The 18,767-nt window shown below is 57.1% G+C and overlaps 1 protein-coding gene and 1 long non-coding RNA gene across 10 annotated transcripts; one reads left to right on the top strand and one right to left on the bottom strand.

Moving 5' to 3' along the window:
* Window positions 1–879: 879 nt before the first annotated feature.
* On the bottom strand, window positions 880–13,846 carry Gm33250. 7 transcript variants are annotated; one of them, XR_389162.4, is made up of 9 exons: window positions 13,761–13,845; window positions 12,151–12,225; window positions 11,121–11,273; window positions 10,043–10,152; window positions 6,168–6,416; window positions 5,214–5,666; window positions 4,804–5,112; window positions 4,580–4,718; window positions 2,499–4,165 (listed from the first exon to the last, which is right to left on the bottom strand). It is a non-coding gene; the product is annotated as a predicted gene, 33250 (long non-coding RNA). The 7 variants fall into 7 exon arrangements; XR_389161.4 differs by lacking the exon at window positions 2,499–4,165 and adding an exon at window positions 880–959 and having other exon boundaries at window positions 4,804–5,666; XR_001780368.2 differs by having other exon boundaries at window positions 4,804–5,666.
* Window positions 941–18,547, top strand: Evpl (envoplakin). 3 transcript variants are annotated; one of them, XM_017314254.2, is made up of 22 exons: window positions 941–1,206; window positions 4,075–4,174; window positions 4,583–4,737; window positions 4,825–4,951; window positions 5,595–5,720; window positions 5,964–6,002; window positions 6,120–6,281; window positions 6,369–6,476; window positions 6,617–6,712; window positions 8,063–8,188; window positions 8,544–8,690; window positions 8,983–9,137; window positions 9,264–9,361; window positions 9,473–9,705; window positions 10,869–11,047; window positions 11,126–11,264; window positions 11,355–11,548; window positions 11,967–12,117; window positions 13,539–13,622; window positions 13,734–13,844; window positions 13,946–14,038; window positions 14,905–18,547. In XM_017314254.2, the coding sequence occupies exons 1-22, from the start codon at window positions 1,109–1,111 to the stop codon at window positions 18,349–18,351; spliced, it is 6,168 nt and encodes a 2,055-aa protein (XP_017169743.1). In that variant the 5' UTR covers window positions 941–1,108; the 3' UTR covers window positions 18,352–18,547. The 3 variants fall into 3 exon arrangements, with proteins under 3 accessions (XP_017169743.1, XP_030101409.1, NP_079552.3); NM_025276.3 differs by having other exon boundaries at window positions 1,015–1,206; window positions 9,533–9,705; XM_030245549.1 differs by having other exon boundaries at window positions 6,120–6,476; window positions 9,533–9,705.
* The last annotated feature ends 220 nt before the right edge of the window (window positions 18,548–18,767 follow it).

Raw genomic sequence — 18,767 nt, 5'->3', positions numbered from 1 at the left:
AGAGCATCAGATCCCTTTACAGATGGTTGTGAGCCACCATGTGGTTGCTGGGAATTGAACTTAAGACCTTTGGAAGAGCAGTCAGTGCTCTTAACCACTGAGCCATCTCTCCAGCCCCATGCCACTAAATCTTAAGACAATGTGATCATCAGACAGTCTGTCTGACTTGGTAGAAACCACAAGGACTAGTCAGTGGCTTTTCTACCTGGAAACCAGACAAAGTAACAAGCAGGGTACTTGTGGACTTCAGAGACCTGCGGCTCCTCTACAGGGCTGATCAATTCTGGTCGTGACTTGAGAAGGTATGCATTGGGTAGCCTGGCCTCTCAGAAGCTAGTCTGAGTTCCTATCTGAACATGGAGAACCAGCTGGGTGGCACCCGCATTTTAAAAATAGATTTGAGAGCAGTTATGGTGGTTCCCACCTGTAATGACAGCACTTGGGAGGCTGAGGCGGGGAGGTTGGTTGCCAGCTTGGGTTACAGAGCAAAAGCCTCTCTCAAGCTTAAAAGAAAAAAAAAAGATAGCTGTCTGATGTGAATGTCTACTAGCACTCCGTGGGAGACAGAGCAAGGCCCGGGTGGCCCCACCTCTCCACTTCTCCACCTCTCCTGGCAGGCCGAGCTATGGGTGGGGGCCCGGTTGATAGTGGACCTCTGTGCAAGAGCCTTTGAGGTTGGCTAACCCCAGCTCTAGGACCCGCTGAGCCAGGACCTGAACAAGTGCTTGAGTCAGTCTGTCTCGCTATGCTCCAGCCTGGCCACTTCCCCACCTGGGTGTGATCCCCGCTCTCTGGCTGGGCATGTGGGTGTAACAAGTCCAAACCTCCGTGGGAGTCGTACGGGCGCCCCGCCCCTGGGCTGTGCCCTCTCCTCCCAGACTGGTTGTGCAGGAGCTGGCTGCGCACGTCGGGGCGGGCGCTGGGGCATGCGCGGGCCGGGCCTGGCAGAGACACCGCACCTGCAGGGAGGAGCCTCCCAGAAACTGCCTTCCCCGACCGCCGCCCCACCTCCCCAGAGCCCGGCTAGTAGCCAGCGAGGACGCGCGTCGCCTTCCCGCCGCCCTCCTCCCAGGAGAGCCCAGCCTGAGCCGGCACCTGCTTCACCACCATGTTCAAGGGGCTGAGCAAAGGCTCCCAGGGGAAGGGGTCCCCCAAGGGCTCCCCAGCCAAGGGGTCCCCTAAGGGCTCCCCCAACAAGCACAATCGGTGAGTGGGGCCCTGGGTAGCGGTGCTGGGATCAGGGTGGTGCAGGGCCCAGGTATGTTCCAACTACCTGTTGGCGGCAGAGCTCAGTTCTGGCATTTGGTGTCCTTAGGCTAAGGGCCCAAGGGCCTCTCTCCTGCCTGTGGCCCAGGTTGAGCAAGGGATGGATAGCCTGCTGCCACCCACATTCTCCTGCGGATGAGGGATGTTGGGGGGCACAGGGGAAGGGTGCCCTTTCAGAGGTGCGGGACGGGATGGCTGGGACCAGCAGAATCTGGCTCCCTGTTTTGGCACGCAACCCTGATGGTGCACTTGGGTTGGCTAAATCTTGGAGTGAGTGTGGATTCAGGGTGGGCAGGAGTAAGAGGCTCAAGAGAGAGAGGGCTTTCTGAGCTGGAGTACACCCCACCTAAACCACTTTCCCCCCAGGTCCCAACCCTGGGTCTTGTCTGTCTCCTTCAAGAGTCAGGAGGCCTTTCTCATGGGGGTGACAGGAGGTGGTGGTGCCATGCTCTGATCAGTGGCTCTCTGCAGAGAGAACTGACCACGTTCATCCCACTCACTGGCCCCAAGCCCTCTCTAGGAGATGGCAGCCTGCCTGGATTCAGGTGTCGGTCGGGGTGCAGAGGTGTCAAGATAAGAGTGTAGATGAAAGGCAAAGATCCAGGTACCCATTACCTCGACAGTGATCAGGGTGCCAACCCAGAGGCTGGGCATCTGGGCCAACAGGAAAGACAGTGCTTAAGACTCTCACTGCAGTGACCTGTCTCCCTGAGGCACTGCGCCCAGCCCAGGGTGGGGTGCATAGCTCCCAGCAGAAGCATCTCTGTCAGGAGGCCCAACCTGAGGCTGGGCTCTCCCTGGAGTCCCAGAAGCGTCCTGGTCCCAGTCCCAGACTCCTGTAACTTCATTCACACGTCCTGCTGAGGGCTCCTTGTTCCCCTCAGAGGTGTCAACTCCTTGAGCTCTTCTTTATGCCCAGACTGCCCTAGCCTCTGGGAATGCCCTAGCCAGCAAAACACTGGCATCCCTACCTTGAAAGTGCTCGCTTCCGTACAATAAAAATTAACACGTTGCCTTTAATCTCAGCACTCCAGACAGAGGCAGAGACTAGCGGATCTGTGTGTTGGAGGCTAGGCCAGCTAGGGCCACACAGTGAGATTGGGGCCTGGAGAGATGGCTTAATGGCTAAGAGCACTGGCTATTCCAGAGGACCTCTGATCAATTCCCAGCTTCTACATTCATCTTCAGGTCCAGGGAATCCTGTTCTGGTCTCCACAGGCATCAGACGCACACATGATACACAGACATACATTTAGGCAAAACATCCGTACACATAAAAATAAAATGATACATACTGGGTGCTGACTCCAAGGCACTGAGCTGGCTGCTTCCCATGGCTTAATTCTTTAAGTACCTAGGAGACCTTTGTGCTCAGCGCCAGACATGGTGGCACAGGCCAACTTTAATCCTAGCACTCAAGGCTCAGGCAGGCAATCTCTATGAATTTGAGGCTAGCCTGGGCTATATAGTGAGTCTGAGCTAGCCAAGGGTACATAGTGAGAGCCTGTCTCATAGAAGCAGAACAAAACCTGTGCTGAAGATATTAAAGAACCCATGTCCCACACCAGTAATCCAGAACTTGGTAGTCCAGCCTGGACAACACAGTATGTTCCAGGCCAGCCTGGGATATAGAATAAGACTTAGTTGTTGTGGGTTCTTGTTGTTTGGGGGAGGGGAAGAGTATTTTTTATTTTGTTTGTTTGTTTGTTTGTTTGAGACAGGGTTTCTCTGTGTAGAACTCACTCTGTAGACCAGGCTGGCCTCAAACTCACAGAAATGCTCCTGCCTCTGCCTCCCGAGTGCTGGGATAAAAGGCGGGGGCGCCACCACTGCCCTACTGTTGTTTGTCTTTTTAAGGTAAAAAAAAAAAAAATTAAATAAGTAAACCCAAATGTGGTAGCATATGCCTATGGACTCAATACCTCAGAAGGAGGAAGAAGAGGAGGAGGAGGAGGCAGGATGACCGAGCCAGGCCAACCTTGGCTATGTACTGAGTACTCGTAAGAAGGACCAGACCCATCGCGGCCACAGACTTAGTCAGACAATTCTCTTCACTGGCACTCACACTTCCCTGCGGCCCGGAGGGAGTGTGACTCCTGCAGGGTGTTGTGTTCAGGTCTGCCTGATTCACACCCCCAGAGCTCAGGCACACAGTAGGAACTCTGAAAGCTGCAGCCTGATTCACACCCCCAGAGCGCAGGCACACAGTAGGACCTCTGAAAGCTGCATGGGCGAGAAGCTTGGGGGCCGAGCAACAGGCTTCCTCGGGGTCACTAAGTCAGCAGGAGGATACTGGGGCACCCCAACCATCTCTTGGCCTCTCCCTGCCTGGTTCCTCCAGGGAGTCACTAAAATCTCCTTACTGCTGAAGCCCCTTGGGCAAGAAGAGCGGTGGAAGCGGACAAGGCAGGGTTGGGGAGAAGCTGAGGCTGGGGATTTGCCTTTACTCCCTGGCCTCAGGTCAGTTAGCACTTTGCCTCTCCTGAAGCCAGATAGGCCGTCCTAGGTAATTTCCTTTCTCTCTGGGCCACCTGCCACCAACCCAGGAAGCAGGCAGGCATTGGGCAGGTCTTGGAGGACCTGAGGTATGCATGCTTTGTAGCCCCACAGAGTCCTAGACTCTCACCTTCTAAACCCTCTACAGGGGACGGTACCCTCGTCCTCCATCTAAGGCTGAGCCTCTCAGAGCTCAGACCATGGACTTTACTCTGTGGAAGGTCGGGGTGGGGGATGGGGGAGCGGGTCCTACATGGCTGGCACAGAGGGCCTTTCCATGATTGCTGTCCTCTGGCCCGGACAATCCACCAGGGCTGCAACCCAGGAACTGGCTCTGCTCATCTCCCGCATGCAAGCCAACGCTGACCAGGTGGAAAGAGACATTTTGGAGACGCAGAAGAAGCTGCAACAGGTAAGGACTCTGTCAGGACAGGAAGGGAGGGGCATGGAGCCCCAGGGTCAACGCCAGAGAGTCCCCAGAGGGTCTCCTGTGAAGAGAGATCTGTCCACAGCCCACCACAGCCGAAGGGAGGGCTTTCCTTCTGCACCCTGCTCCCTGCTTTAGGGGTCAAATAGAGGGACATTTTGCATCCTGCCTCAGCCAAAGTGAGAAACGGGGTTTAGTGTGACAGCTGACCTAGGTGTCCTTGCCACCTGCTATATGGATGCCCTAGCCTTCTGCTTGGTGATCCCCAAGGTGGGGTGGTCCAACTAGTCCCAGGGCCTGGTGGGGAGAGCTCAGTCCAGCAGGGCCAGGTCAGAGAGAACATTGGGGAAGTTGTGAGCCTCTGAGCCCTGCACGTGGGTCATGTCTCACCAGGATCGGCAGAATGGTGAGCAGAACCAGGCTTTACAACACCAGCAGGAGACTGGCCGCAACCTGAAGGAAGCGGAGGTACTCCTCAAAGATCTCTTCCTGGATGTAGACAAGGCGCGGCGGCTCAAGCACCCACAGGCTGAGGAGATTGAGAAAGAGTGAGTGAGCAGGTCTCACCGTGGAGGGGTGGGGGGGATCCCCGGAGAACGCAGCCCAGCGCTGACCTGGCGGCTCTTCCTTGGCAGCATCAAGCAGCTGCATGAGCGGGTGACCCAGGAGTGCTCGGAGTACCGTGCTCTGTATGAGAAGATGGTACTTCCGCCTGATGTGGGGCCCAGGGTCGACTGGGCGCGTGTGTTGGAGCAGAAACAGGTCAGGGGCGGCCATACAAGGATGCGTTCTCAAGGGGCTCAGAGCCACACCCGGTGCAGTCAGAGAGCAAGACAGAATGGTGTCTACTGGAGTTTTAACTTCGAACCTGGGGGTAGCTCAGGGATCGTCGAGGGGAAGCTTCCTCCAGAAGGCACTGAGGGCTGGAAGGACTTAGCTGGGTCATAGTGACAAGTGGGGGCCTCCTGGGAAAGCAAAAGGCTCCCGCTGGGGGGATTGGGGGTAGAGTGGACAGTGGACATACCAAGTCACAGGACACTGAGCAGTTGTCTTTGATGCATTGTGATGGCAACTAGGGACCGTGGGCAGGGGCAGTTCCTGGGACTGGCTGCACACATCCAGGCAGCAGTCACTGAGGCTTGGGCTACGAGTACAGTGTGAGGCCTGAATCCTGGGAACCAATGGGACTCAGAGCCTTAGTCCTGATGGCCGCATGAGAACAGTCATGTCCCCACTATGGGGAACAGCTGCCATTCGTCCAGGCTGCTTACCCGGCCTGTCCACTCTGCCTCTCCTGCTGTGGGGAGGACACAGGTGGCTGTGGGGGGTCATGGAGGTGGGAGGGCTTTCTGGGCTGTAGGACGCAGACCTTCCTGGTAGGGCTGAGGACCTGGCTCTTCTGCAGAATCTGGTCCGTGAGGGCCACTATGGGCCTGGGATGGCAGAGCTGGAACAGCAGGTGGCCGAGCACAACATCCTGCAGAGAGAAATCGAGGCTTACGGGCAGCAGCTGCGGACGCTGGTGGGACCGGTGGGTACATCCCGGGCCGGCCTGGTGTGGATCCCCCTTCCTCCCATCACAATCAGGCTAGATATTCTGGCCTTAAAGGGAGAGTTAAAGGGGATCAATGCGGGGGCTGGAGCACACGGGGGTGCTGGAGCAAGAGGGAGAAAGGGAATGGGGAAAGGAAAAAAGGGAGTGATGTTGATGGGGGTCAGCCTGTATGTGGGGAGCTGTCACACTAAACCCCGTTTCTCACTTTGGCTGAGGCAGGATGCAAACACCATCAGGAACCAATACCGTGAGCTGCTGGTGAGCTGGGGCCGGGTGCTACTCTTGGTGGGACCTCTTTGCCTCAAGCCTTCCCCGGGGTCACTTGCTGAGGGCCCTGATACTATGGCCTGCCACCCCCTTCTCTCCTGAGCACAGAAGGCGGCCTCGTGGCGCCGACAGAGTCTGGGCAGCCTGTACACCCACCTGCAAGGCTGCACGAAGCAGCTGAGCGCCCTGGCCGATCAACAAGGCCGCATCCTGCAGCAGGATTGGAGTGACCTCATGCCGGACCCCGCTGGCGTGAGGCGAGAGTATGAGGTCTGTGGGGACAGGCTCAGGCCCGGGCAGCGGGGGTGTCTCGGGCCATCTTCTTGCTCATGGCCGTCTCGCTTCAATCGTCCTCAGCACTTCAAGCAGCATGAGCTGCTGGCCCAGGAGCGGAGCATAAACCAGCTGGAAGATGACGCAGATCGCATGGTGGAGCTTGGGCACCCGGCCATTGGGCCCATCCAGGTGTGGGGTCCCGCCCCTACGCCCCACCCCTTTCCCTGTGCTCCCCAGACAGCGTAGGGAGCTGGTGGGTGTAGCGGGATTTCAGCCTAGGGAACTGGTGGGTGTAGCGGGATTTCAGCGTTCACCCTGCCGTGCTCCAGGTCCACCAGGAGGCCCTCAAGATGGAGTGGCAGAATTTCCTAAACCTTTGCATCTGTCAGGAGAGCCAGCTGCAACGGGTGGAGGACTACCGTAGGGTGAGCCTGTGGCGGGGGGTGGGGGGCGTGGGGGGTGGGGGGGTGCAGAGGAGTCGGGGGGCGGGGTTAGAGGGCAACGTAGCACATAAGGGGTGCTGAAGACAGTGCAGAGGCTCTTTATGCCTAAGCCCCTGTAGGGGAATCAAGAATGACCTGGTCGGTCTCACCCCTTACAAGTGGGTTTATTTTTCTAATTTTTAAAATTAATTAATTAGTTTGAGACAGAGTCTCATGTAACCCAGGTTGACCTCAAACTCACGATGTAGCTGAGGCTGACCGTGAACTTCCGACCCTCCTAAGTGCTGGCCTTAAGGCTTGTGCTGCCACGTCTTTTTATGTAGTGCTGGGAATCGAACCCAGGGCCTCTCTATCAACCCTGCAAACTGTGTTGTATCTCCTGCCCCTGAGTTATTTTTCCTTTTTTTATTATTTTATTTTAAGCTATGTGTACATGTGTATGACTGTATGTGAATATGTTACACACACGAGTGTGTGGGTGCCTGGGAGGCCAGAAACGGGTGAATCTGTATGAGTTTGAGGACAGCCTGGTCTATCTAGCAAATTCAAGGCCAACCAAGACTGTATAGTAAGACCCTCATCTCAAAAAACAAAAACAAAAACACAACAACTAATAAAAAAATAACAGCTGGGCGGTGGTGGCACACACCTTTAGTCCCAGCACTCGGGAGGCAGAGGCAGGCAGATTTCTGAGTTCGAGGCCAGCCTGGTCTACAGAGTGAGTTCCAGGACAGCCAGGGCTACAAAGAGAAACCCTGTCTCGGAAAACAAAACAAACAAACAGAACCAGATGGGGTCCAGTGTAGTAACGGTGGCTGGAAGGGCATACACATAACCCAGCACTTGGGGAGCAGAGAGCAGGATGACAAGCTTGAGGCTAGCCTGGGCTACTTAGTGAGACCCTATTGCAAAAACAGAAGATAAAATAACTAGGGGTATTATAGCTCAGTACTAGATTTGACTGGCATGCACCAGACCCTTAAGTACAAAAGCCAGCATATTATCGTATGACAATAAAAGCTATTTTCAGTGAGCCAAAAATGTCCCATGTGTGGACACCCCCTTTTAAAAAGGTCCCACGGTGTGAGTAGATGTAGCTGGTCTTTGTTTAACTGGTTGAGATTTAATCTGTTTTGTTCTGGTTTGGTTTGTTGTTGTTGTTGTTATTGTTGTTGTTTAAAGCTGGTTTGAGTGTAGCTGGCCTGGGATGAGCCTGACTTTATGAAGTTTATCCTAGTATGACTTTAGCCTGGTCCATCTCCAGCTATTTTGCAGGGTCAGTGGGTAGTAGGTTGCCCCCTGGCTCTGCCCTTGACCACCCAGTGACCTTAGTTCCAGGAAGAGGCGGACTCAGTCAGCCAGACCCTGGCAAAGCTCAGCTCCAACCTGGATACCAAGTACGGCTTTGGCACTGGGGACTCCTCCGGCTCCCCCACAGAGCTCCTGCTACAGCTGGAGGTGAGAGTCCCACTGGGCCATCTTCATCCTGTCCCTGGGTTGGAGCTTTCTCTCTAGAAAAGAGGTCCCCAGGAGAAGGGGCTGCGCCAGCAGGAACCCTGACCCTCCTGCACTCCGGTATGCTACCCATAATGTGACCAGAGAAGCCTGGCCCAGCTCTGAGGTCCCCACAGCTTCCTCCCACAAGGCCCCATGTGGCTCTTTCTAGCCAGCATCCGTACCCTCCATCCATCCACAGACAGTCTGACTTAGCTTCTCCCCTGATGAAGCCCACACTCCTCTTGGGAGATGGAAGGGAGGCAGGTGGCTTCTACTGTAGCCTGGCCTGAGCTCCTGTTGCCTGGGTCCCCAACAGGCAGAGGAGAAGCAGCTGGCCATAGCAGAGAGGGCTGTTGGAGATCTGCAGCAGCGAAGCCAGGAGGTGGCCCCACTGCCACAGCGCAGGAACCCATCCAAGCAGCCCCTGCACGTGGACAGCATCTGTGACTGGGACTCGGGAGAAGTATGAGCCCTACCTGCCTTCCTCGCCCGACCCAGCCTCTGTCCCCTACCTCTCCACACTGCTTCAGTCCCTAACCCACCCCACCCTGTCCCTCCCTCTTCTCACTCCTTCCCTAACCCAGCCCCACCCCTCTCAAACCTGTCCCACCTCTGACCTGTCCTTGTCCTTACCCCAGCCCCTCCCACCTCTTCTCCGGCCTTGTTCCAGCTGCTGTCTCACCTACCCATCTTGACCCTAGCCACCTCTCCAGTCCCCAACCCTCGATCCCACTGGAGTTCCTCTCCGTCCTCAGGTTCAGCTGCTTCGGGGAGAGCGGTACACACTCAAGGATAATGCTGACCCATACACGTGGCTGGTTCAGGGCCCTGGAGGAGAGACCAAAAGTGCCCCAGCTGCCTGCCTCTGCATCCCAGCACCAGACCCTGAAGCTGTGGCCAAAGCCTCTAGGTAGCTCACCCCAGGATGCCCACACGCACCAGGGCCAATGCTTTTTCCTCTGCAGCAGTGGGTACTAGGGCCAGATAGGCAGACAGACAGACAGACAGACAGACACCTTCCTCTCATCCTCTCCAGGCTGGCCACGGAGCTGCAGACCCTGAAGCAGAAGCTGTCTACAGAGAAGAACCGCCTGAAGGCTGCTGCTGTGGAACACTTACAGCCTGGCCAGCAGGGTACCAGAGGATGGTCAGGGAGGGCCAATGGGTGGGCGTGCTGGGTAGGAGGTACTCCATCTAGACTCTTCTTCCCTCAGTCAGGCCCTGCCCACCCTCCAGGTCCCGCAGGCACCCAGGGAGGGCCCATCTCAGGCAGACATAAGACCTCACTAGCACTTCTGTCCCCAGCTCCGGCAGGCTCAGCCCCCGCTGACCCACAAGGTCAGACGCTCCTGTCACAGATGACCCAGCTGGATGGGGATCTGGGGCAGATAGAGAGGCAGGTGCTGAGCTGGGCCCGGAGCCCACTGAGCCAGTCTTCTTCACTGAAGGACCTCGAGGGCCGCATCCACAGCTGTGAGGTAAGTGGGTGGCCTTGAGAGCTTCAGGACAGGAAAGGGCCCTGCCCTGAGCGTGCACACACTCCTGGGGCCATGGACTCAGAAAACAGGGCTCCCATCCTGGTTCTTCCACGGACAGGATCTGTCACCGTGGTCAAGTCAGTATTCTGACTTTAGTTTGCTTACCTCTGGGGTGGTGCCCGCATCCTTTGGGCATCCCAGAGGTGAAAGTGTGACAAAGCCTGGCCCAGAGTAGGGACCCCTGACACATGGATGTTTTTTCTAGTGAGAGTCATGGGAACAGCAAGGGAGCTGTGGCTGTCCCATAGGGGGAGAGTTCTAAGCAGGGAAAACCTACCTGGAGGGATGAAAACACTGAGTCAGCCAGTGATGACCATGTGTCTCTGACACATGAACCCTGCAGCCTGGAGGTACCCGAGCATTCTGGTTAGCCTTCCAAACCGGTTTCTGTTCAAATAGAGCATACCATTAGTGTTTGGATTTTTAAAAATGTGAACCATGTTCATTTACATTGTTGTCTAACCTGTTCTGGTCTGTCTGCCATGCAGTAAGATCAGGGTAGCATGGGGGGAGGGTGCAGCAGCCCAGCCTGTCCTGGGGGTGGGGGGGCTTCCCAAGGGAGGGGGATGGAAAGCCAGGGGCTGCATGAGGATGCTCAGGTGGCGTAGGGGGAGGAATCTGGATGCTCGCTCATTGGAAGGTCTCACAGATGGGACACTGGTACAGGATGCCAGAGGCTGGTGGCTGACCCTGCCACACCAAAATAGGTGAACTAATTGTGATGAGAGACAGAAGGTGGCTGCCCTGAGTGAACTATGAGCCAGGGTTCTGCCTGCTTAGCCCAAAGTAACAGCAAGGTACCGGGCTGACAGTGACCAGGACACTGACTGACAGTAGCAACGCCAGGCCACGGTGTGCCTGGTTCTTGTTGCTAAGGATCTAATATACAGAATCTCAATTCACCTCCCAATCCATCATTCTGCGGATGAAGAGGCCAAGGGTGTGGGTGTGGGCTGAGAAAGGTTGTTCTGCCCTCAGCTATCTCCATGGGGACAAGAAGAGGCAGGCCTGGCCCCACACTTGGACCACGCCTTCAGAGGCATAGGGTTAGGTGACCCAGAAATCCCTGACGGTGTCCTCTGCCTGCTCCACCCCTGACCCAGGGCACAGCACAGCGCCTTCAGAGTCTGGGAGCGGAGAAGGAGGCAGCCCAGCAGGAGTGTGAGGCGTTTCTGTCTACCAAGCCTACGGGCTCCGCTGCCCTGCAACTGCCCGTGGTCCTCAACAGTGTGAAGAACAGATACAATGATGTGCAGAGCCTGTGCCACCTCTATGGGGAGAAGTGAGTGCCAGGGAGAGCCCGTCTAGAGGGCACTGGAGTGTGTGACTGAGCTGATTGACCGTTGCTTCCTCACCGCAGAGCCAAGGCTGCTCTGGGCCTGGAGAAGCAGATCCAGGAGGCAGACAGGGTCATCCAAGGCTTTGAAGCCGCCCTGGCACTTGAGGGCCCCGTCCCCGAAGGCTCTGGGGCACTGCAGGAGAGGGTCAGCGAGCTGCAGGTAGGGTTCCTGAGAGAAGGAGAAGACAGGAGTGGTCTGTGTCTCCCAAGGAGCCTAGGGCACGCTCCATTCCGGCTCCCTTTTCCACAGCGCCAGCGCAAAGAACTCCTTCAGCAGCAGGCCTGTGTGCTGGGGCTGCACCGCCAGCTGAAGGCCACTGAGCATGCGTGCAGTGCGCTGCAGAACAATTTCCAAGAGTTCTGCCAAGACCTGCCGCGCCAGCAGCGCCAGGTTCGTGCCCTCACTGACCGTTACCACGCTGTGGGGGACCAGCTGGATTTGAGGTAAGTAGAAGGAAGGGGTGCCCGGGCACCGCTGCCAATGAGCTAGTGACTTAACTCCTCTGGGGCTCTTTCCTTGCTTCTAATGGGGATAACTATACTTAATTCCCTCTCTTATGAGTGCCAGGCAGGCTGGGCAGTGGTGGCACACGCCTTTAATCCCAGCACTTGGGAGGCAGAGGCAGGAAGATTTCTGAGTTTGAGGCCAGCCTGGTCTACAGAGTGAGTTCCAGGACAGCCAGGGCTACACGGAGAAACCCTGCCTCGAAAAACCAAAAAGAAAAAAGAAATGAATGCCAGGCAGGCACCGTTCATTGTGTCTGAGACACAATCTCTGTTAGCTGCAAGGCTCGGGCCTTCAGGTCTGTCTCGGGATGGAGGCCAGCTTCTCACACCTGTATGGGACCTTGTCCCCTGGCAGGGAGAAGATAGTACAGGATGCCAGCCTCACCTACCAGCAGCTCAGGAACAGCAGGGACAACCTGAGCTCTTGGCTGGAGCAGCTGCCCCACCACCGGGTGCAGCCCAGCGACGGGCCAAGCCAGATTTCCTACAAGCTGCAAGCACAGAAGGTGAGGCGCTGGGGCTGTAGGGGTGAACATTACCTGTGACAGGGCCTGGCCTCGAGCTGGGGTCTCCAGATACCTGTTTCTTCAAAGCCACCTCCTTAGCAGGGGCAGCTGCTTGTATTCATGAGGCCAAGGATTAAAAGCAAGAGACGCCATAGGTCAGATCAGGAAGTGGTGGTGGGGTGGCCCTTACCCCTCCACAGCATTGTCAACACTGCCTTCCCAGTGGGATGCTCTTCATCCTTGGTAAGGCTGAAGGGGAGAAACCAGGAGTGGGGGGTACAGACCTACACCCTCAGGCATGCCACCTGTTGGAGAAGTCCATCCCGTGGCTTTTAGAGACAGGCAAGCCACCAGCTTGATATGAGCGCCCCCTGGTGGACACATGTGAGGGCAAGTGACCTGAGAAAAAAACCCTGAGGAAAAAAGTCAGGTAGAGCCAGGCAGTGGCTCTAATCCCAGCACTTGGGAGGCAGAGGCAGGTGGATTTCTGAGTTTGAGACCAGCCTGTTCTACAGAGTGAGTTCCAGGACAGCCAGAGCTACACTAAGAAACCCTGTCTCAACCCCCCCCCAAAAAAAAGTCAGGTAGATGAGAAATGTCTCTTCCTAGATGAGAAATGTCTTTTCCAAGGACTCTGGTCCCTGGGAGGTAGACAGACCCTGCAGGTTCTTCTAAGCACAGGATGGAATCCAGACTTGACATTACAGTATTGGGAGCCCCGCTGGAAAAGGGTCACCCTCAGACTGAAAGTTGTCTATGGAGGCCTCAGAATCAGCCAGGACAGAAGTTCAAGGGGGCGGGGGCAGGGCCCTTCCCAGAAAAATGAAGCTGGACTTCTCAGAGCATTTGGTACCTTTTTTCTGTTGTGTTCTCTCCTCTCTCTCTCTCTCTCTCTCTCTCTCTGATACAGGTTTCTGTATAGCCCTGGCTATCCTAGAATTCACTCTGTAGACCAGGCTGACCTCAAACTCATACAGATCTGTCTGTCTGTCTTTCTTTCTTTCTTTCTTTCTTTCTTCCTCCTCCTCTTCCTCCTCTTCCTCTTCTTCCTCCTCCTCCTCCCCCTCCTCTTCCTTTTAGATTCTAAGTAAATTACAATGCATACCCAGGGTTCAGAATGATTGGATAAGCAGTAGTTTCCAGAGGCTGGTCCCTGGAAGCTTGAGTGGTGCCCCAGGGCTTCAGGGTCTCACTGGACAGTTGAATCCAGCAGATCTGTGGCCTAATGACACCAGAGCTACAATGTAAGAGCCACTGGGACAAGACAGAACTCTAGGGCCATCAGACAAGAATGTCAGAGAAGGGAGGCATCCCTGAGTCCCTGTTGCTTATGTGTGCTGGCTGATTGTGGTGCTGGGGACACCGGCTGGTGGGAAAAGAGCTTTCCCCAGCCCCTGTGACTCTTGCTTCCTCCTTGGCAGAGACTGATACAAGAAATCCTGGGGCGCGAGCAGGACCAGGCCACCGTGTCCCGCCTCACCCGGGACCTGCAGGAGGCCCTCCAGGTGAGCACTTGTACTTCAGCTTCTCCCTGTTTTCCCACCAGCCTCCCCTCCCTCTTCCAGCCCCTGGTCCCCCAGGTCCAGTCTCTGCAAGTGGCTTTCCCTCCTGTTCAGGACTATGAGCTGCAAGCAGATACCTACCGCTGCTCCTTAGAGCCCGCCTTGGCAGTGTCCGCCCCGAAGAGACTCAGAGTGATTTCCTTGCAGGAGAGCATCCAGGCTCAGGTGAGGCTGGTCCTGGCAGGGTTGAGCATCTCCTGGCACCAGCCCTGCAGCCCCTCAGGCCGGAGCTGACTCTGCTGTCCCTCTCCCCACTTTGTTCCCAGGAGAAGAACCTTGCGAAGGCTTACACTGAGGTTGCCGCAGCTGAGCAGCAGCAGCTGCGCCAGCTGGAGTTTGCTAAAAAGATGCTCAGGAAGGTAAAAAGATGGCGCCCACCCTGGGACGACAGCAGACAGCCCGGTCCGGGGTGGTGCCCACCCTGGGACGACAGTGGACAGCCTGGTCCGGGGTGGACCCGGATGTCACCTTTCTCCCCTGCAGCCTTAGCCTCTGGACAGGCCTGGGCATGGAGATTTCTCTAGAAGTTCATGCAGGCTGTGCCTACTCCAGGCAGGCTCTGGGGGTGCCCTCCAGTCTTCCCTTAGCCATAAGCAGTCCTCCAGTGGGGACAAGAGAGCTTTAGAGAGCCAAGAAATGCTCCATAGTCCTCAGCCTTAAGACCAGTTACGTTGAGCCAGGCAGTGGTGGCGCACACCTTTAATCCCAGCCCTCGGGAGGAAGAGGCAGGCAGATTTCTGAGTTCAAGGCCAACCTGGTCTACAGAGTGAGTTCCAGGACAGCCAGGGCTACACAGAGAAACCTTGTCTCGAAAAACCAAGGGGGAAAAAAAAAAAAAAAAGACCAGTCACATAGGAAATAGGCCATCTAGGGCTCCGTTGTGGGTTGAGCAGAAGCCAGGAACTCTGGTGCCTGTGGCTGGCCAGGTTTTCTTATCCTGAGCCATTTTTTCAGTGTCTACTGGAGAAGGTTAGCAGCCCCTCCCCCAGGGGGCGGGGCTGGGGGACCCAGACCCTGCTTTGTATCCTAATAGCATCTCAGTGAGCTCCTCCGAATCCTCTGTTCAAGTCTTCCAAATCTTCAGTTCCGTTGCCCAGGATCTACCGGGAAGTCCAAGACAGCAGGCTGGGATCTCTGACCTCAGGGGTGGGGTGCAGAAAAATAGGGCTCCAGTCTTTTCTCTGCTCACCCCAGGACTGTCTCTCTCTTTCCCGGTCACCTACAGAAGGAACTTGATGAGGACATCCAAGCCATCCACAGCGCGAGACAGGGATCTGGGAGTCCGGCACACGCAAGGACGGCGGAGTCAGAGGTCCTGAAGACCCAGCTTGAGGAAGAGAGGAAGCGGGTGGCTGAGGTGCAGCGTGACCTGGAGGAGCAGAGGCAGCGGCTGCTGCAGCTGAGGACCCAGCAGCCTGTGGCGCGGCTGGAGGAGAAGGAAGTGGTGGAATTCTACCGGGACCCCCAGCTGGAGAGTAACCTGTCTCAGGCAGCATCCCGGGTGGAGGAAGAGGGCAAGAGGCGGGCCCGCCTGCAGGCCGAGCTGGAGGCGGTGGCCCAGAAGGTTGTCCACTTGGAGGGCAAGAGGAAGACCATGCAACCTCACCTGCTGACCAAAGAGGTCACCCAAATCGAGAGGGACCCTGGCCTGGACAGCCAGGTTACCCAGCTCCACAGTGAGATGCAACGGTTGCGCGGGGAGAACGGCGTCCTCACAGCCAGGCTGGAAGAGCTGAAGGACGAGCTGCTAGCCCTGGAGCAGAAGGAGATGAACGTGAAGGAGAAGGTCGTGGTGAAGGAGGTGGTGAAGGTGGAGAAGGATCTAGAAATGGTTAAGGCGGCCCAGACTCTGAGGCTCCAGATCGAGGAAGATGCTGCACGGAGGAAGGGGGCGAAGGAGACCGTTGCCAAGATACAGGCTCGCATCAAAGACCTGGAGCAGGCGATCAGCTCAGTGGAGCCCAAGGTCATTGTGAAGGAGGTGAAGAAGGTAGAGCAGGACCCGGGCCTTCTCAAGGAGGCTTCCAGGCTGAGAAGCCTCCTGGAGGAGGAGAAGAACAACAACGTCGCGTTGGCCAGGGAACTGCAGGAGCTGCAGGAGAAATACAGGGTGGTGGAAAAGCAGAAGCCCAAGGTGCAGCTGCAGGAGCGAGTCAGCGAGATCTTCCAGGTGCTCCCGGAGACAGAGCAGGAGATCCGGAGGCTCCGGGCCCAGCTGCAGGAGACAGGCAGCAAGAAGAGCGGCGTGGAGCAGGAGGTAGAGAAGCTGCTGCCTGAGCTGGAGGTCCTGCGGGCTCAGAAGCCCGTGGTGGAATATAAGGAGGTGACTCAGGAGGTGGTGAGGCACGAGAAGAACCCAGAGGTGCTGCGGGAGATCGACCGTCTCAAGGCTCAGCTCAACGAACTGGTCAACACCAACGGGCGCTCTCAGGAGCAGCTCATCCGGCTCCAGGGCGAACGCGATGAGTGGAAGCGGGAAAGGTCCAAGGTGGAGACCAAGATGGTGAGCAAAGAAGTCGTGCGGCACGAGAAGGATCCGGTGCTGGAGAAGGAGGCCGAGAGGCTCCGGCAGGAGGTGCGGGAGGCTGTCCAGAGGAGGCGAGCCACGGAGGATGCTGTGTACGAGCTGCAGAACAAGTTACTGCTGCTGGAGAGGAGGCGGCCCGAGGAGCAGATAGTGGTGCAGGAGGTGGTGGTCACCCAGAAGGACCCGAAGCTGCGCGAGGAGCACAGCCGGCTGAGCCGCAGCTTGGATGAGGAGGTGGGGCGCCGGCGGCAGCTGGAGCTGGAGGTGCGGCAGCTGGGCGCCAGAGTTGAGGAGGAGGAGGCCAGGCTCAGCTTCGAGGAGGATCGCAGCAAGAAGCTGGCCGCCGAGAGGGAGCTGCGGCAACTGACCCTGAAGATCCAGGAGCTGGAGAAGCGGCCCCCTGCCCTGCAGGAAAAGATCATCATGGAGGAAGTGGTCAAGTTAGAGAAAGATCCTGACCTGGAGAGGTCTACAGAAGCTCTGCGGCGCGAGCTGGATCAGGAGAAGAACCGCGTGACCGAGCTGCACCGGGAGTGCCAGGGTCTGCAGGTTCAGGTCGACCTCCTCCAGAAAACTAAATCACAGGAGAAGACCATATACAAGGAAGTGATCAGGGTCGAGAAGGACCCGGTGCTGGAGGGCGAGAGGGCCCGAGTGTGGGAGATCCTTAACCGGGAGCGCGCAGCCCGCAAGGGCCGGGAGGAGGATGTCCGGAGCTTGCAGGAGCGGATCGACCGAGCCGAGGCTCTGAGGAGGTCCTGGTCCCGCGAGGAAGCTGAGCTCCAGAGGGCCCGGGACCAGGCAAGCCAGGACTGCGGGCGGCTGCAGAGACAGCTGCGGGAGCTGGAGCAGCAGAAACAGCAGAAAGCCCGGCAGCTACAGGAGGAGGGGAGGCTGCTTAGCCAGAAGACGGAGAGCGAGCGCCAGAAGGCCGCCCAGCGGAGCCAGGCGGTCACGCAGCTCGAGGCTGCCATTCTCCAGGAAAAGGACAAGATCTACGAGAAAGAGAGGACCCTCAGGGACCTGCACACCAAGGTGAGCCGGGAGGAGCTCAACCAGGAGACCCAGACCCGGGAGACCAACCTCTCCACCAAGATCTGCATCTTGGAACCGGAGACCGGCAATGACATGTCTCCTTACGAGGCCTACAAGAGGGGTGTCATCGACAGAGGCCAGTATCTCCAGCTGCAGGAGCTGGAGTGTGACTGGGAAGAAGTCACAACCTCCAGCCCCTGCGGGGAGGAGTCTGTGCTCCTGGACCGCAAGAGCGGGAAGCAATACTCCATCGAGGCCGCCCTCCGCTGCCGCCGCATTTCCAAAGAAGAGTACCACAGGTACAAAGATGGCCGCCTCCCCATCTCCGAGTTTGCCCTGCTTGTGGCAGGGGAGACCAAGCCGAGTTCTTCACTCTCCATTGGGTCCATCATCTCCAAGTCTCCAGTCTGCTCCCCAGGCCCCCAGAGTACCGGCTTCTTCTCCCCAGGCCTCTCTTTTGGGCTCACTGAGGATAGCTTCCCCATCGCGGGGATCTACGATACAACCACAGACAACAAGTGTAGCATCAAGGCAGCTGTGGCCAAGAACATGCTGGATCCTATCACTGGGCAGAAGCTGTTGGAGGCCCAGGCAGCCACGGGAGGCATTGTTGACCTTCTTAGCCGAGAACGGTACTCCGTACACAAGGCGGTGGAGCGGGGACTCATTGAGAACACCTCCACTCAACGGCTGCTCAATGCTCAGAAGGCCTTCACCGGCATCGAGGACCCTGTCACCAGGAAGAGGCTGTCGGTGGGTGAGGCCATCCAGAAGGGCTGGATGCCCCAGGAAAGCGTGCTTCCCCACCTGCTGGTACAGCACCTGACTGGGGGCCTCATCGACCCCAAGAGGACGGGACGCATCCCCGTCCCTCAGGCTGTGCTCTGCGGGATGATCAGCGAAGACCTGGGCCAGCTCCTGCAAGATGAATCCGGCTACGAGAAGGATCTGACAGACCCCATCACCAAGGAGAGGCTGAGCTACAAGGAGGCCATGGGGCGCTGCCGCAAAGATCCTCTAAGTGGCCTACTACTGCTCCCCGCCATGCTAGAAGGCTATCGCTGCTACCGCGCGGCCTCCCCCACCCTGCCAAGATCCTGTGTGCGTTGATGAGGGGCTCTGCAGAGGGGGAGGGAGAATGCACACGTCACCTTGCCCTGGAGCTGCGTAATCCGAGGCAGCGGGTCCTCCTCCTGAGTGTCCACCTCACTGCGCAATCGTTTGTGGTGTTGGGCTCTGTCCCCAAATATGGGAAGTTCCGTTGTTCCTCCCCACCCCGTGCTTCTAATAAATGGATTATCTCTGTGCCGAGTCTCCTCTCATTTGGGGTTGCGGGGTCAGTGTGTCTGGGGTGTGAGCCCAGAAGCAGTACTGCTTGGGGATTCCCCCACCCCAAAGTATGTGTTGTGTGGGGTAGATGTGCCCAGCTCACCTGCCTGAGAAACAGAAGGTCATGAAAGGAGACCCTGGAAGCCCCATAGCCCCTCAGTTCCTGCCAGAACTGCCTCTAGCTCTCTGTGGAGAGC

Source organism: Mus musculus, chromosome 11, assembly GCF_000001635.26.
Source record: "Mus musculus strain C57BL/6J chromosome 11, GRCm38.p6 C57BL/6J".
NCBI lineage: Eukaryota > Metazoa > Chordata > Mammalia > Rodentia > Muridae > Mus > Mus musculus.
The sequence above is the reverse complement of the archived record's forward strand: the minus strand, read 5'-3'. Positions and strand labels throughout refer to the sequence as shown.